Source organism: Thermobia domestica, chromosome 9 (genome assembly GCF_964235325.1).
Source record: "Thermobia domestica chromosome 9, izTheDome1.hap1.1, whole genome shotgun sequence".
NCBI classification, from domain to species: Eukaryota; Metazoa; Arthropoda; class Insecta; order Zygentoma; family Lepismatidae; genus Thermobia; species Thermobia domestica.
The window spans coordinates 235,000,560-235,019,772 of NC_137462.1; the positions used below are offsets into that span (position 1 = coordinate 235,000,560).

General features: G+C 34.0%; 1 protein-coding gene across 3 annotated transcripts in view; it reads left to right on the top strand.

The window, feature by feature from the left end:
• The first annotated feature begins 2,505 nt into the window (after window positions 1-2,505).
• The window catches only part of LOC145660619 (pickpocket protein 28-like), a 201,714-nt gene continuing 185,006 nt past the window's right edge, over window positions 2,506-19,213 (top strand). For 2 of the 3 annotated variants that reach the window (XM_081725896.1, XM_081725897.1), the window contains exon 1: window positions 4,509-5,205. Coding sequence is in view for 1 of the 3 variants with exons in the window: in XM_081725895.1 (XP_081582021.1) it covers window positions 2,544-4,463 (1,920 nt within the window). In the remaining 2 variants the exon portion in view is untranslated. Of the gene's footprint in view, window positions 5,206-19,213 lie in introns of all 3 variants that reach the window. The other variant, XM_081725895.1, reaches the window with a different exon arrangement.

Here is a 19,213-nt window from a genome sequence, read left to right on the forward strand (position 1 = left end):
GGACGATATATATTTTTAGTGTAAAAAAAAAAAAAAGCTTCAAAATATTTCTTTCGAAATTATAACTAATCTAACCCAAAAGTGATGGTGTGACTCCTCAGAGTTCCCAGTGTAAATCGCTCCGAAAAAAAAAAAAATTAAAATTCGTCACAAGGTCTGTACCTTTTGGAAACAATATAAAAATATTGGTATTTGTACCAAGAAATTTGTTTTTTTTCTTCGAAGAAATGGTGAAATATTGAAGTGATTGAAGGTCAAAGTGACCTTTGCCAACATAATAGGATAAATGTTTTTTCCAATGAGACAGGACTCAATAACGTTAAATATGAATCTATAAGTATGGGCGAACTAAATTGAAAGACAGTTTGATATAAAGATTCACATACGAATTTCCGAACATTTTCTTCAGAAGTGATGTACATAAGAACTGCAAAATTTATTAGAACCTTTTTTTTTTTTACTTTCCACATTTTTTTTTCTTGCTTTTAATCCTTATAAAATGTGTAAAAGAATGTTAAACTATCTACAACTATTTTATTGGTTTATGTATACGTAGTCTCAGAAAGCTAATACGTCACACTTGGAATATTTTTTTTTATTTTATAATAATTAGATTGCTACCAAATTTCCAGATGTTCATTCTTTCAAGTTGTAAGGAATAATGCTTATAATAATAACTCTATAGGGGTTTCGTGAAATAATAAGTCTCACAAACTTGATGTGAACAATAGTTGATAGTGTTTCTGACTGATTTTTTTTATTATTGTAATAAAACCTTTGTTACCCTGTAGATAGATTTCGTTTTATTGCTTAATGTACCCTATAAGCTTTGGTTTATGTCATGAGTGAGAGTGGTGTGTATGTGAGTGTCATTTTAGGTTAAGAAGTACATTTAGTTATATGTGGGAACCTAACTTAAGTAATATTTGTTTGTCAGCTGAAATCTTCGATCTCTCATATAGCAAGTAATAAGCTGTTGGAAGTGACTGATGAAGTTATCTGCGTAGTAACAATGGAACTACAAGATTTTTCTAGTAAATCTCCTTGAAAAAAAAATCATAATTAGTAGATGATATAGTTTTCCATTTCCGACGAATTAGTCTATCTGCAACAAATCAAAGATGATTTTTTTTTAATTGATCACTAAAGATGAGTTAACATGTGTCGGATTGCAGTGGGGTTTCATCCCAAGTTTGACCTTTTTGTCTCAGAATGGATTCTTTTTTTTTTCTTCTCGGATTTATTTCTCATTTTGTGTCACGGGTGTTTAAATTAGTTTTTCTAATTCTCGTCTTTCTCTAGTTTTCTTTTCATATCTTTAAACTTTCTTCTCGTCCTTCCTCTTTTTCTTCTTTTCTTGTCTATTCTCTTCCTATTTTCGAACTCCTCGTAATCAATATTGACGCAAATATTGTTGTCTTTCAAATACACGGTCAAAATTAAACTAATTCAAATATTAGTCTTGAATAGAAAGATAATTATCATTAAGCTGATGATAAATGCACTTGTTAAACAGCAATATTTGACAATTGGTCATTGCATGATTTACGAAGAGTTCTGGCGACCGTTTTTTTTTTTTAAAAAAAAGTAGTTAACATTACAAAATTGGCGAACCGTGATACAGGACACCATTTCCATGGAAGCAATGCGTTTTTATGGGAACGAACTAAAACTTACATTTGTGACACAATTTTGTAGGAAGTTTGGTATAGGATGTTTAAATAAATTAGTGAATTGTTAATACAGTTAAATTAAACTTGGGTACGAAACTTCACTGCGGTAAATATTGTGAGTGTGAAAATAAGAGAAGAGTTTACAAAGAAATCATTTTGAAGCATCACTCACTTCCAGTTACTTGTTGCTTGAGTAAATATTAAGTGGGGAGGAGAGAGAATAAATTAATATATCATAACCTGAATAACCCTCGGCGGCAGGAGTGATCAACACATGAAGGTATATTTGTATTGTGTAGTAGATAGCCTACATTATATTAAGAATTTTGTTTGCAATTTTATTTTGTGTGTATTTGGAAAAATAATATGGAAAATATGGCAGTAAATAGAAGGTCGGTTAAATTTGATAATTCAGATACTCCATGTAGTGAGTGTAGACTTGATGATCGAGAGCGCAAAAAGAGAGTCTCTCGGAGATTGGTTCGCTGTGATGGGTGCCATCAGAGGTGGTTTCACCTCGTGTGTGCCGACCTGGAGGACACCCAACACATCGAAGAGAAAATCGCACGAAGGGAAATAACACGCCTCTGCAATGACTGCCAGGAAAGGCACAGGACAGAGGAAAAAGAGGGAGAGGAATTAGATAAATCCGAATATAAAGATAGTTACCTAAACTTTACTCCTGAAGTGCGAAATCTACACTCTACGCCTTGTAAAGAGGTAACTGGATGTTCGGATGACAAAAGCGATCACGAAATTGAGGGTGATCTTATGTCTGACGAGGCTGACAAAAAAGGTGATCTTGGCAAAAAACCCGTAACTCCGGGAAGAGATGACCTCAGGTCATTCCTTGAGCACTTCGCTCAGAAGATGGACCAAAACATGAATAGTTTTGATGAAAAAATTAGGAATTTAAGTCATGACATGAATGAAAAGTTTGATAAAATGAACCAAAAATTTGAACAGGAAGCTAAAGCTTCAAAACGGGATAGTGATACTCGTTTCGAAGCTTTGAGCGAAAAAATCGATGGGATTACCCGAGACTTTGCTCGTTCCTTGCAATCTGTTAAGGAAGAGCTAAACACAAAGGTAACTATTGTCGAGAGCGAGGTACGCACACAAATAGAGGACATGAAAACAGATGTGGTACAGTGTAAGACAAAATTAGAACAACATCAAACTGATATTGATGGGTTAGCTGCCCGGCTAAACAAATTAGAAACAAATGGTAATTTGGAATCGTCACCCGAAGTTACAAACGAAGTAATTAAGCAGGTTGAATCGAAGATTCGAACTATGAACCATTCGATCGATGGGATCAGGGATGACGTGACCATTTTACAAAAAGAAAGTAGGATAAGGGAACGCGATAATAAGGTAGAGAATCCAGAAATGCAGAAAACCCAATTTTACGATTCAGATAATTTCACAAGGAAGGGAACGCGACTTGAAAATATGTCAACAGTTGTAGGTGATACCACCATCAGATATCCCATGTCGGTGTCGGTATCAGCAAATAATCCCACTACATACAACACTTTGTTGAATTCCAGTGTTGTGACCAATACCGTAACAAAAGTCAATGCTCCCTCTCTGGTAAGTATAAATGGTTTGAAGTGGCCATTTAATCCAGTGGGAGTAAATCGATGCGAATCCACGGTGAATGGTGCTGTGAATCCAGAATTTAACATGTATTCCTCTTGTCAAAATTATGGTGTCTCCTCAACATGCGTGGGAGCGCCTGGAACTGTGACGACGTCTGCTATGGCGGGTCCAATCACTACATCCACTATAAGCAGTAATGCGTTGGCCCCCACAAATTACATTCCTCTTCCGTTGCACACAGGTGCGAAGGTGACACTCCGTGATATGGAAAGATTTCCGTCTTTTGATGGTAACATAGCAAACGGATTACCGAGAGTATTCCTTAGGAAACTGGAACAATGTTTGACCATGTATCAGTTGAGCGATTACGAACGTCTTCAGACTGTTGAGAGGTGTCTCGTAGCGGCAGCTAACGCGTGGTACTCGTCTATGAAGTACCGGATTAAATCGTACGATGACTTCGTTGGGTACTTCAAAGAAGAGTATTGCAACGAACATATAGAAAGAGCTCAGAAGAGAGCGTTACAATCTATGAGATTTGACAGAACTAAGTATGCCACGTTGTTAGATTATTCATGGAAAATAATCGAACTCTACTATCAGATAGCGGAACACCCCTCGCAAGCTGAGTTAGTAGACATCATTGTAAATGCACTGCCTCCGGAGGAGTCGAGAGCAATAGCATCACATTTATGTAAAAATGTGAGCGACCTAACGTCACGACTTGCCGCTTTATGCGGAAAGGAAGTGCATTATGCACCTAAAAGACATTTTGCTCGTCAAGCGAAGATATTAAACCCAGGGAAGAGTCAGGTCAGTGCGAGCTGCCAGACCGATTTTTTGACTTACACACAGGCTGGATGGAGGTACCCCAATGAACGTGCTTCGGGAAATAATAATGAGGGACGAAGGTATAATAGATACAACAATCGAAGGGGCTACCAACCGTATAACCGTTCGAATGAAGGATCGAACTTGGAAGTAAATAATAACCAAAGAGGGTTTAATAGGCGAAATACTTCAAGGGGAGGACGGAACGGTATAAATAATAATAATAATACCAATAATTACAGCGTTAGAAATCAAGTCTGTTCGCAAGCAGGAAATCAAGCCAGAGTAGAGCCTGGGATTTTGCAGATGCGAGGAAACAGTAGCAATGAGACTGCTGTAAAGATTTTAAATTAATTCCACGGTCAACGTGGATGAGTTTTTATGGGTCCCTATGTGGTAGCAAAAATTCTAAAAAATTGTGCTATTTTGCATTCTTTAGATGGAACGAGTATTGGTACACATAACTTTCAAAATTTAAAACTGTTTAATTGTACACCTGAGAAGAGAGAAGAATTGTTAAAGGACTATTTCCCTAAACCGTAGTTTAAACATTACTGTTATTTGCAAGTCAATACATGTATGCGAGTGTATGTGTGAGTGAATAAGCATGCTTTACTATGTATATGCATATCTTCATTCCTATTTCATTGATTAAAAAAGTCTTATCAAATTTTGTTATCGTCGTAACAAAATTTTATTAATGACCCCGGTGAATTGTAACCAGAAGGTTACAATCATCTGAAATTTTATACTTCATTATTTTCATCGCTATCACCAGTCGAAATCAAGAAATCACCCCGTACAAACTTTTAAAATATTGTTGCTAACCGAAAGTATAGTACCTTTTTTATCCCTCACTTTTGCAAAGGACCATTAATTCCAATTTGCAAAATTTCTGCCAATCTAGTAAAAAAAAATCATCTTACCCCTCGCCCTTGAGCATATACCTAGATCTTAGAAACGGTGAGAGATCCGGTTTTAACTATTTTGGTGCGATGTTAAGTAGCTAGTTGGCGCTAGCTATCATTCTTCATGGCTACGATTTGGTGAGCATCATTGATACACGACGGTAATGAGGACGCTTACAAACTAAAAGGTAACGTCTACTTGGAATAATTAATTAAACAGTGACAAGCTAAAGTGGTGAAAAGGGAGAAATAACTGTTACTATTTCAAAAATTTGAAACAGGAGCTATACAAAAATGTTCTCTTGAAAGTTATCAATTGTAGTCGGACCGCCATATTAGTTAAGAAAGGGAAGCCAAGTGGCCAGTGATATAAATTGACAGTATTTAGTGCTACAACATTAAACTGATAACGGAGATTTCTTCGATATTAGTGATTTTGGTTTTAATTTTGGAAGTTTCGTCAGAAAGCTAAATTTTTCCAATTTAACGTAGCCTGTATTGGGGGTAAAAATTTCATGTAGTTAATTATAGAGTTTGTGTTTGTGTTAGGACTATGGCGGCAGAGTATGTTTTCTTATTGAGAAGTTTCATTCTCATTATGCAGCATTAATTTCACAACGATCGCTCCTGTACGTCGGGATGGGTTGAAAGAAATTCGGGTTAGCCTCTGAAGGGTTCCTTTCACTCAGGAAGGGCCTGGGAAGAGTAGAAGTTTTCACCTAGGTAATAGTGATGTAAATCAAATACCATAGCCCTCCCTCCCCCACGAAAGCTGACATTACGAAATGAAAATATAATCTTTTAAATACAGGTTTGTAGTTAGAAATTTTATTAATTAACCTAAACAAGTTAAGTTCCCACAATTCATGTATACGTGTATCTATGTTCTAAGTGATATGTATATATATAATAAATTGCATGTAACCGTGTGCTGTATGTTCAGTGTGTGTGTGATGAGAATGCGTTTTGTTGACTTGTGAATACAGAAATAGAAGTGCATTAGTATCTGCTAAAGAAAAATCGTTCATCTCGGAATGTGGGAGATTTATTTTGTTTCTTTATTCTTTAAATTGCTCATTTATAATCAATACTGATATCAAAAAATGCAAATTACTAAACCAATACGTCTGGCTATGGTCCGTTGAAAGTCAACCTGCACGTAACAAGCAGAACACAAGAATAATTTCGAGCGCCATCTATCTAGAATTATCAGTAGTACAGCGCGAGTCGTATTCGTTATTTGTTTACAAAAGCCATGCAGCGAAATTAAGATAAAAGGCAATCTTAGAAACACTTATTTTTTCCATTTTTCATGAATATTTGGTAGTTAACAGGAATACAAGAAATATATATATCTAGCAGAACAATAGATTGATTTATCTGGTAAATTTTACTAGTTTAAATGTTTTAGTTTGTTAAAAAATCGAAAATTTAAACTTTCGGTCTTGCGTTAACTAGGTGATGCTAGTTCCGTGGTGTAAACAGAAAGCTATATCGAGCTGATATCGTAACATTATATTGTTGCAGTTTTAGAATGTATTTACTGTTTTAAGTCGACGTGTTAGTGCTGATATTTAGATTATATGGAAGAAATACATTTTCTAACTTATAATTTTTCGCTCATACGTATAAAAGATGGAAGTTAGGTACTTAAAATATAATTAGGAGGGTTGCAAGTGTTTAGGTTATCCAATAAGTGCAGGTTTAGTATAGCAACTAGACGTTTCGGCGTAACTATTACTTTAATTAGGTTTCTTTAATTTACCTCGTCCGTTAGGAAATGGTTTTCACAAAACCTAAGAGATAATTACATATTATATGAATACCATAAATAGTAACCTTTTCGACGTAGAGTAGTTGATACTATAGCACAAGGGTGCTAACAAACCCACATATGGTTTGTTTACTTTCGGTGTCTCGAGGTGTTTACCTCCAAGGTATACTAGGTACAACGGTGGACTGAAGTATCGTCCTCCTCAATTTTTTTTTCTGAATAAAGGCGCCGTAGTAGAATTGACTTGTAGAGTCTTTTGTGATAATTTCCTTTTATTTAAAGGTTACTGGTATACATGCGAGGGAATATGTGGAATGTTAGTGAAAGAGTATGAACGTCGCCCTATGTTGCTAAACTTATGCAGTGAAATGAGTAGTAAGATTAATAGCTGGTATACGTTTCGAGTACCTTTTCTGATTAGAAATTCCGTATATTAATTCTTTTTAATCAAGTCAGCGCTAACGTTTAGTATCACATTTCTGAAAAAATTGAGAGAATTTAGTTATTAATATTGCAAATCGAGATAGCTTTCTGGTGCGATTACGGCGGTAATCACCTTAGCAAATAAAGATTTATTGAGTTAGGCATAGCATATGCGATTGCATGGACACATCTCCGTGTTCTGATGTACAAAATGGTTTAAGTGAACAGACAACGCGCGAGAGTTGGAGTACAAGGTTACAACTCATGTATAGATTTGCTTTGATGAATTTTACAATTAAATTTCCCGCGTTATTTTGTTATTTTTATACACTGCTGGTCACCCAGTTCATACGAAACATTGTGTGACATCTAATAGTTCTTCCAATTTTTACTCTTCGTTGAGTTTCGTCCCAAACGCCTTTGTACCCCTCCCCCTTATTTTCAAATTTCTTTATTTCACTATAGTGAATGTGAAAATTGGAAGGCGTTCAGAGAGTCACGACTCTGCGAATTGGGATGTGGCTAGTAATGTTTGGTTCATAGTAATTGCTAGCGCAAAATTTTCTCTTTTTTTTCTTTTTCTTAGTTTCGGCTGCCCAACTGCGTAGACATTTTTCTCTTCTTTTAGGATTCCTTCTTCGGGTCTTTACTGATTTTTTTTTTTTACTGTTGGGGCGTTGGATAATTTTTTTAGTGTTAGAAATTTCTAAAGGCAGATTCCTACTACACTGGCCGAGAGATTCGGAGAAACCCTGATGGGTTGGGCCGGATTACAGTGAGTATTGATATATTTATAGGGACTATGTTCTCCCTATAAACGTATTAATCGGGGCACAGACTTGCTTACCTTCTTATCAGGGGACTTATCAGCGTGGCGCTATTTTAAGCCCGCCCTGTTTCGGTAAAGAGTTATGTTTCGGCCTTGAAATCGACGCTTGTCGTATTTTTTTTTTGATCCAACTTACCTGGCAGTGGTCTATCTTCCTTCTATATTTTTTTATTTACCTTCCCCCCCTCCACTTTACAAAGCTTACAATTAACTTTTATAAGAAAAATTATATTTTGTGACAAGATGGATTGGCTTGGATTTTTAAACCAACCCTCGTATTTCCCCAGCTCCAATTCTTAGAAATGAAAGCAGCCAGCGAACAGTTGGAAGAGAACAATACTCAGGAATTTGTCACCCAAAAGGTACCTCACTTGTCCAGACAGTCTTGCTTCCTCTCGTCAGTCCATATATGGTTGAGGTATTTAGCTACCCTCGAAAGAAACGCCCACGCAGTGAACTCTCATGACGATGACAGAGTTTTACGTGACAATGTGAAGTCTATCAATAATCGTCGATTATACAACTTATTCGAACAATCAGTGTTTTTAGTGTGATTTCTATGAACTTATGAACTATTCATTATATATTATTAACATTGTAATAATGTAAAAACTTAATGTTCTCTACGAACTATATTTTAGTTTTGTCAGTGTATTCTTGCGCTGTGAACTGGCAACTATGTGAGGCGTGAGGAGAAGCGTGTGTGTTTTTCTAGCCACCATGTGAAGTACAAGGTACCAAGTTTCTGTCTTCACTTAAATTATAGATATACGTAAAGTTTCAGTATTTAACTCCCAAATTAATGTAAAATAATTGGTGGAACACAACGTTCGAATTTAAACAAACAAAGTAGTGTCTTTTCACATACTAGTGAATAATGAAAACCACATTAAAATCAACGAAGAAACTTCTCTTTGATTCGTCGTGTATTCCTGAAACGAAACCATCGAGTTATCATCTTCAAGTGACAATATAAATGAAATCTTCCTCATGAACGTGTATGGATGTTCGCCGTTACGTCTGCCGAAATTGTCGTGCGCGGTTCGTGTCGTTCCGAATTCTTTGGGCCAATACATCATTGAGTAAAATATTATCCACAATTTGCAAATGTTATTATTTTTGATTTATATGTAATCAATACAGTGAAAATGAGTGATAATATAGTGCTACTTTAAAATTCTTGTTATTATTCATGAAATGATGATAGTGCTAACCAAATGTGTTTAATAAGTCATATTTTCTTCTAGCGCTTCAATGTGTATAAGTTAAAGTGTATGCGGCATAAAGTGTTTATCAGAAGGTAAGGTATCTATCAATAGAGAAGTTCAAACATTTACTTTCGTCTCCCACTACTCATCTGGCGTAAATCATGCATTGCTGCCCCACTTGTATTCTTTTACAGGTAATAATTGATATACCTTGAAGCTGACGCATCAGCGACGGTGGGTAAACGGCAAATGTCTCTAGTTAGTACTACGCCCGAATCCTAGGATCGCGGAGGAGTGAAGATACTTGTTTATTGCTAGTCTCTTACGTCAATTTACTAATTTGTGCATTTGAATGATGATGTAAAGGAGATTTTTGAGAGATCCAAGGTTCGAATCCCAATATTATTATTAGTTAGTCTTCTCGAACTGGAACAAACGAGTATTGAACCCCATTCCCCTTATATCTGGCTTCCCTCACAGGAACAGACCTTATATCTGACGCACCGAACAAAGACAGATGTTTTAGTGGGAAGAAAGCAGATTTTTGAACTTCACTGTTGTATTCAATGCCACTAATTTGCATGTTGTATTTTCAAGCATAATATTTTACAATGTCAACGCTTAATGAAATGGAAACACTGCTTGAAGCAGTACAAAAGTTATCCGCAGATTTGGCTGCAACTAACCAAATGCTAAAATCAAATCATGAAGAGTTGACTAAACAATTCGAGAACATAAAAGCAGATGTGGTTGAATTACGAGAAAAGTATGAAACGCACAAAAAGGTTGCAATTAATTCTCAGGAGCTGTTAAGTCAGCCAAACACCGCCGAACAAGCGCAGGTAGGTTCCAGTTTATGCATACAAGAATGCGAAACAACCACTGAAAAATCAAATTGTAAACCTAGCAATTAATGTTCTGTGAAAGAAATACTTCCTTGCATTTTTTCACATGTAGTGTTATTTACATTTTTACATTTTTGTGTTCGTTTTAGAATATAATTCATAAATCCACGTACAAAATGCTAGCACTGAATTTAATGAATGTAAGAGCACAGATAGAATTAGAATACACTAACGTAATAAATGAATACAAATATAGTACTGTTCCATTTAGTTTAGAAGAGTTTCAAAATGTTTTAGGCCTCGATGCGGAAACTCATAGTTTCAATAGGGTAGCGAAACTTGCTATTTGTGAATTTGTATTTAATTTTAATTGCGAATATAGGAAAAACGTAGAAAAGGAGGTCAATCTCCGTGTACGTGGTATACGTAGAAGTAAGGAATACGAAAAATTGAAAGAGAAGTGTGCTCGCGGCAAAAATGTATATTTTCAGTATGTAGCAAAAAAGTTGAAACTTCAATGTGATGACGTTAATGTCAAGAATAAGGTTATTGAAATAATAGTTCAACGGCTACAGAAAAAGTATTCCAATGACGTTAATTCTCTTAGTGATCATGATAGTACGTTCAATGAAAAGGAGAAAGAATTATTTTCAAGCAATGTTGAAAATTCTCCTGAAAGTGTGGTTAGCAGTATCAAACCTATCCTCAAAAAGCATAGCAAGGATGTCAATTTACATACTATGTCAGATAATGTGGGTCAAACCGAAAAGGAAAATAAAATCTCTAAAAAGGTTAGATTTACTGATGAATTTAACGTGTACCCGTTAGCACATGTTCGTCATAGTTGTCCTTCTGAGGTTAGAACTAAAAGTTGTAAACGAAAATTGGAAAATGTTGCCGATGATGTTGATTTATATCCAAACCCTGTTAAGAAAGGTAGGTTATCTGAGGTCCTAGAATCACATTTTGGTCAAACTAACGAAAGTGAAAATAGGTGGAATGAATTGTTTCAGTTGTTGGATAATAACACCGTACAATTACAAAGCATTACAACTAAGCTGGAAAATATTTCTGTTCTACAGAGTAATGATGTCTTTGCTCAGGGAAACGAAGTAAGTAATGAAAATGTCAATGTAAATGTAAACACCGTGCAGGTTGACTTCATGGAGGCTACCTCCAACAGTAGTATGAGTGTGGTTAACGTAACCACCACTAGGGAAATAAAAGGTGATACTGTTGTAGTATTTTCAGACGAGATTAATGTCTGCACTTGTCCCTTATGTGATAGGAAGTGGGTGGATCAGCTGTTTCCCCCCTCCAGCCCAATGCTACTTGTTCGTAAAGGATGTTTGTCTGTAAGTCCTGTAATTTTTGTGGTGTATACACGACATGTTACGAGTTTTCCCAAAGTAAGCTGCATTAGGCAACCAATTCAGATTGGTGAGTTGCATTATTTTTCCAGTGGTAATATATCTTTAGCGTTGCTGAAAGGTACAGTATGTATATTCGTAATTGTATGTTTTAATAGAAATGAAACCATTCCATGTTCGCTTGGCATACATCGTGCAACTTGTAAATCGATGATATTTAGATCTAGAAAAGGTAAGAAAAAGTGTATTGAACTAAGTCAAAACGTTCAGATTGACTACCCACCAATCAATACTTTATATTCAACTCGAAATATTATCAAGAAGTTCAGGAACAGTAATTTCAATTTGGCAACCAAGAGAGGTAGGCAAAGGTTTTTCCACCGTGCGAAAATGAAAAATAATGTGGAAATTGGCAAAAAGGTCCGTAAAGTAAGTAAGATATTACACATACGTAGAAAGTGTAAATTCTTTGCTACCAATATTTGTAATGACACTCAAGTGGTAAATGTTCCGAGTGTACAAACAATTCGTAAGGTAACTGCTAGTTTTCATAGTAAGGTAGCACAAAAATCTACTGTTTACAGAATGTTGCGTTCTTGTACTAACAAAAATCGGTGGATGCCGTGTATGGAAGTTAAACTTAAAATCTTTGATTGCATGAGAATTTTACTCTACGATGTTGTGATAAATCCAATACGAAAAGGAATTGGGTAAACGACATTAATACATAGCCGGATTGCCCATTTTCCATATTTTTGACATGGCAATGAAAATATATATATATCCATTGCAAAAGTTCTTTGTACAAAATTTCTTTTGGTGTTAGTAATTATTTTTCATACCATAAATATTTTTCAACACTGTTAGTGTTTTACAAAATTTTGAATGTTTAAATAAAAGCAATAATATTTTATTGTGTGTATCACGTTAATGGCTGTAGCCGATAGATTCAGGAAAATTTTGAATATTAATTTTTTCACTTTATAGATTGTTGCACCTTATAATATATTGAAAATGTTGGATGAGAGATACTATTTTTAAAATCTTGATATTTCAAATATACGTAATACGAAATTACTTGTAATAGTATATTTTTTCGTCAATGCGTTCACGATGAAATTTCATTTTTCGAATCTTAGAAAATATAGTGTTTCTTTTCGAAGTGCAAGAGTGAATTTGCGCAGTGAAAATTTTCAAATATAGTGAAAGGAAATAAAATTTAAATTGTGAAGGTGTGGGAAATCTTTACAGAATATTCCATCACAGTGTTGCAATTTTACAAAATTAAAAATGTTTTGAATCACAAATTTGAATATGCTGGTGAGAAACCATTCAGTAATAAAACCTGAATAAGCATATTTTAAATTAACGAATTAAAGATTTCAACTTTTAAACAACAACCATGCGTCAATTAATAGTAATGTATACTTACGATGTGTTATCTCAATTTATTTGTTTTAACCAATCAGTATGCCTCTGGGATTACTAATCAGCTGAGGATACTTGAATTTTGGTGTGGTAAGTTATTGTAGTAGTATTTTACACCTGTACCCACCTTCATGGCGCGTTGTTTAGTAAAAAAAAAAAAAATCACAGAATCAATGTTCAAATGCAAATGTGAGATTAGTAAAATGAATACTTACATGATAATTGTTAGCAACTATTGTTGCATTTACTTTGTATTAATTTTTTCGTTGAATACGAAAATATTTCAAGCAGTACTTGAAGACATTGAAGCAAAGGTCCCTCCACTATTATGGGTTATTCATATTATGTAATGCCCGGAGTAGGCAATTTTCTTATTAGTCCCCTCTATATTATTTTTGAATCTTAACCAAACGTTCTATTTTTTCACTTTGCTTCGGGGATGGAAATATTAATAAATAATTGGGGTAGGTTCTTGCATATTTTATGCAGGCAGTATATTTTTATATACTTCGAGCGTGACGAGCTCGCATATGCCTAGTTTATTTCATTTCATAGTAAATGAAATATTTTTAGTGTTATATTTACTTATGTGCTTTTAATATATAATCTTAATAAAAATGAACCAATTGTGTGTATTATATCATATGCTTTAGTTGTGTTGAATTATTTCGAATATTCTTAATAAATGTCTTGTGTTAACATATCAATGAAAGTACATTTTTAAATTTTATGAATAATGTTGATGTTTTCATTGCAATACATTTTCTACACATATAGTAGTAATGAATATTTTATTTTCATGAAAAATAAAATAATGATAAGTTGAATTATTTAGTGATATATGCTATTCTTGAGTGATATTGTGTGTTTCATTTTAGAAATTAAGAAGCATTATTGCAAAATATTAAAGCAATTTTACTATTTTAAACTTATCGGTATACATTTAGTTTGTATTGTCGTGTATTTTTTAAATATGGCATTGAATACGGTACCTTACCAAATGTATTCTCTTATTGAATATGCTGTTTACTCATTGAAAAATTTATTGTATTGAATATATTAATGTGTGTGTAATTTAGTTTGAATTTTGAAAGATATTTTGAAATACGATGTTGAATAGTATTTCGAATTGCAAATAACTATTGATTTATATTTAAATATTGAAATTACCTTTGTGTTTACATTTCAAAAAAAAAATATATAAACAAATAATAAAAATGAAAGGACTCAATAGACATTTACGAAATGGCCCTCGCGTTATCGTAAATGGCCCTCGCGTTCGTTATTCTTCGAATTTCGCGATTATGTGCGTTCGAGTGAAGCTACAAACTGTTATTCTTCAGTGAACGAACTTGAAATGTCATTAACCCTCTATGGACTAATGGAGTGCTGCGATTGCTGTTGTGTTGCAGTATGGTTATGAAGACTTGGATTCCAGGGTTCTTGCCCACTTCTGTGATACCTTCAGTGGACAGTCCGTCGGGCCCCATATGTGACAAGATGGATTGGCTTGGATTTTTAAACCAACCCTCGTATTTCCCCAGCTCCAATTCTTAGAAATGAAAGCAGCCAGCGAACAGTTGGAAGAGAACAATACTCAGGAATTTGTCACCCAAAAGGTACCTCACTTGTCCAGACAGTCTTGCTTCCTCTCGTCAGTCCATATATGGTTGAGGTATTTAGCTACCCTCGAAAGAAACGCCCACGCAGTGAACTCTCATGACGATGACAGAGTTTTACGTGACAATGTGAAGTCTATCAATAATCGTCGATTATACAACTTATTCGAACAATCAGTGTTTTTAGTGTGATTTCTATGAACTTATGAACTATTCATTATATATTATTAACATTGTAATAATGTAAAAACTTAATGTTCTCTACGAACTATATTTTAGTTTTGTCAGTGTATTCTTGCGCTGTGAACTGGCAACTATGTGAGGCGTGAGGAGAAGCGTGTGTGTTTTTCTAGCCACCATGTGAAGTACAAGGTACCAAGTTTCTGTCTTCACTTAAATTACAGATATAAGTAAAGTTTCAGTATTTAACTCCCAAATTAATGTAAAATAATTGGTGGAACACAACGTTCGAATTTAAACAAACAAAGTAGTGTCTTTTCACATACTAGTGAATAATGAAAACCACATTAAAATCAACGAAGAAACTTCTCTTTGATTCGTCGTGTATTCCTGAAACGAAACCATCGAGTTATCATCTTCAAGTGACAATATAAATGAAATCTTCCTCATGAACGTGTATGGATGTTCGCCGTTACGTCTGCCGAAATTGTCGTGCGCGGTTCGTGTCGTTCCGAATTCTTTGGGCCAATACATCATTGAGTAAAATATTATCCACAATTTGCAAATGTTATTATTTTTGATTTATATGTAATCAATACAGTGAAAATGAGTGATAATATAGTGCTACTTTAAAATTCTTGTTATTATTCATGAAATGATGATAGTGCTAACCAAATGTGTTTAATAAGTCATATTTTCTTCTAGCGCTTCAATGTGTATAAGTTAAAGTGTATGCGGCATAAAGTGTTTATCAGAAGGTAAGGTATCTATCAATAGAGAAGTTCAAACATTTACTTTCGTCTCCCACTACTCATCTGGCGTAAATCATGCATTGCTGCCCCACTTGTATTCTTTTACAGGTAATAATTGATATACCTTGAAGCTGACGCATCAGCGACGGTGGGTAAACGGCAAATGTCTCTAGTTAGTACTACGCCCGAATCCTAGGATCGCGGAGGAGTGAAGATACTTGTTTATTGCTAGTCTCTTACGTCAATTTACTAATTTGTGCATTTAAATGATGATGTAAAGGAGATTTTTGAGAGATCCAAGGTTCGAATCCCAATATTATTATTAGTTAGTCTTCTCGAACTGGAACAAACGAGTATCGAACCCCATTCCCCTTATAATTTTACATTTTTTTTTAAACCTTACTTTAAATCTTAGTAGTTTTCAAGGAAATATATTTTTTGTTGTTTCACTGACCGTGCAGAGTGTTAGCCCGTAGGGTCAGATGCTTCTTGTGTATGTCCGAGAGACAGTTATAAATAACTTTAAATTTCGGTTTCATCTTTTGGATTTCCTTGCACTAGTTGTCGTGCATCCGGAGCGATGATCTTTTATCCGCCTGTTTTGGTACAAGCTAAATATTCTTTTTTTAAATTTTTCCTTCTTAAAACGTGTCTCCTTCTGGAGCGAGTCACCTATTTTTTTGCACAAAATTGTAGGTCCCACTTAGAATCCAATGGTTCATAGTTCAAAATAGCATAATTCGGAGATGAACTCAGTAGTTTAGAATTGTGGGCCCACAAATACATAAGTTTATAATTTTGCAGTGATGTGAATTTTAGGTAACATAAGATATATCGATTTTTTTCTTTCCTGAGATACTATGTTAACTGTACTAGCATGAAATATCTTGATCATTTTATTCATTAAGTTCCAAAATATCTAAATTCCATTTGGGATTACTTTATCAACCTGCTATTAGATGTGTTTTTTTTCTTTTGGAATGTATTGTACTTTAGGATAGTCCTCTTATTGAATGATAATATTTATTTTTTGTGTTTTGTCGGGATATATGTATATATGTTTAAAGATATAAAGTAGGCAAAATGATTTACTATAAATTGTAATACAAAGTTGTATTCTTATGCACGCGGAAGGAATATGAATAGATGAATATATGAATATATCTCGAAAATATATATATGAGAATATTTTGTTGATTTATTTTAGTGAGAATTATAAATATATAATTGAGTAGAGTTTCTTAACAAATAGCGTGCCTATCTTCGATAATGTCAGAAACGGTCCCGACCTTCTATTATTTTTTTTCTTTCTTTAATAAGATGCCATATTCAGTAATTCTGATAAAATTGTATGATCTATGTTATAAATGTGTTTGTATTAACCTTATGTGTTTAATACCCCCAATATGACTAACATACATGTAATTATTTGGATAAGATAGCAGGCTACGATGAAAATCTTTCCTTCCACGAACTTAATAGTAAAAAGTAACTCAGTGATCCAACATTAACTTCATTCTCACGTCTTTTTCTATGGATATAGATCTCCGAAAAGGTGGACGATATATATTTTTAGTGTAAAAAAAAAAAAAGCTTCAAAATATTTCTTTCGAAATTATAACTAATCTAACCCAAAAGTGATGGTGTGACTCCTCAGAGTTCCCAGTGTAAATCGCTCCGAAAAAAAAAAAAAATAAAATTCGTCACAAGGTCTGTACCTTTTGGAAACAATATAAAAATATTGGTATTTGTACCAAGAAATTTGTTTTTTTTCTTCGAAGAAATGGTGAAATATTGAAGTGATTGAAGGTCAAAGTGACCTTTGCCAACATAATAGGATAAATGTTTTTTCCAATGAGACAGGACTCAATAACGTTAAATATGAATCTATAAGTATGGGCGAACTAAATTGAAAGACAGTTTGATATAAAGATTCACATACGAATTTCCGAACATTTTCTTCAGAAGTGATGTACATAAGAACTGCAAAATTTATTAGAACCTTTTTTTTTTACTTTCCACATTTTTTTTCTTGCTTTTAATCCTTATAAAATGTGTAAAAGAATGTTAAACTATCTACAACTATTTTATTGGTTTATGTATACGTAGTCTCAGAAAGCTAATACGTCACACTTGGAATATTTTTTTTTATTTTATAATAATTAGATTGCTACCAAATTTCCAGATGTTCATTCTTTCAAGTTGTAAGGAATAATGCTTATAATAATAACTCTATAGGGGTTTCGTGAAATAATAAGTCTCACAAACTTGATGTGAACAATAGTTGATAGTGTTTCTCACTGATTTTTTTTATTATTGTAATAAAACCTTTGTTACCCTGTAGATAGATTTCGTTTTATTGCTTAATGTACCCTATAAGCTTTGGTTTATGTCATGAGTGAGAGTGGTGTGTATGTGAGTGTCATTTTAGGTTAAGAAGTACATTTAGTTATATGTGGGAACCTAACTTAAGTAATATTTGTTTGTCAGCTGAAATCTTCGATCTCTCATATAGCAAGTAATAAGCTGTTGGAAGTGACTGATGAAGTTATCTGCGTAGTAACAATGGAACTACAAGATTTTTCTAGTAAATCTCCTTGAAAAAAAAAATCATAATTAGTAGATGATATAGTTTTCCATTTCCGACGAATTAGTCTATCTGCAACAAATCAAAGATGATTTTTTTTTTAATTGATCACTAAAGATGAGTTAACATGTGTCGGATTGCAGTGGGGTTTCATCCCAAGTTTGACCTTTTTGTCTCAGAATGGATTCTTTTTTTTTTCTTCTCGGATTTATTTCTCATTTTGTGTCACGGGTGTTTAAATTAATTTTTCTAATTCTCGTCTTTCTCTAGTTTTCTTTTCATATCTTTAAACTTTCTTCTCGTCCTTCCTCTTTTTCTTCTTTTCTTGTCTATTCTCTTCCTATTTTCGAACTCCTCGTAATCAATATTGACGCAAATATTGTTGTCTTTCAAATACACGGTCAAAATTAAACTAATTCAAATATTAGTCTTGAATAGAAAGATTATCATTAAGCTGATGATAAATGCACTTGTTAAACAGCAATATTTGACAATTGGTCATTGCATGATTTACGAAGAGTTCTGGCGACCGTTTTTTTTTTTTTTAAAAAAGTAGTTAACATTACATTGTTTCGTTTTATTCGGAAAACTACGTGTATTATAGAATATGTAAGTTGTATATATTTGTTATCTCATTATCTGCGGATGCGGATGCGGATAGAGATGTTGCGGATGCAGGTGCAGATAGGGATGCTGCGGATGCGATATTTTGTATCCGCGCAGACCTCTACCTGTATGTAAACAAATACATGTTTTCTAGTGCGACAGATTATCTATTACAATCAAAATGAAAGTGACTATGTTTCTAACTTAATAACTCCTGAATCATCAGACCGACCTCGATAAAATTTTCAACATAGATGATGTTCGGGATGATTTTTATCATTTCACTTTGAAGGTGCAACTTGAGGGAAAGGGAGAGGGGAAAATGGCAGATATTAGTGTCGAATCCATAATTTTCGGGGTCGCTGAAATGAACAATGACACTTCCGATGCCGTTTAAATCAAAATTTGGCCCCACAACTTGGAGTAGGGAGAAGATGTATAAAATTATTGAAAATGACCGTTATTAGTGTCGAATCCATAGTTTTCAGGGTCGGAGAGATGAACAGTGACTCTTTCGGCCGTTTATATATATATATATATATATATATATATATATATATATATATATATATAGA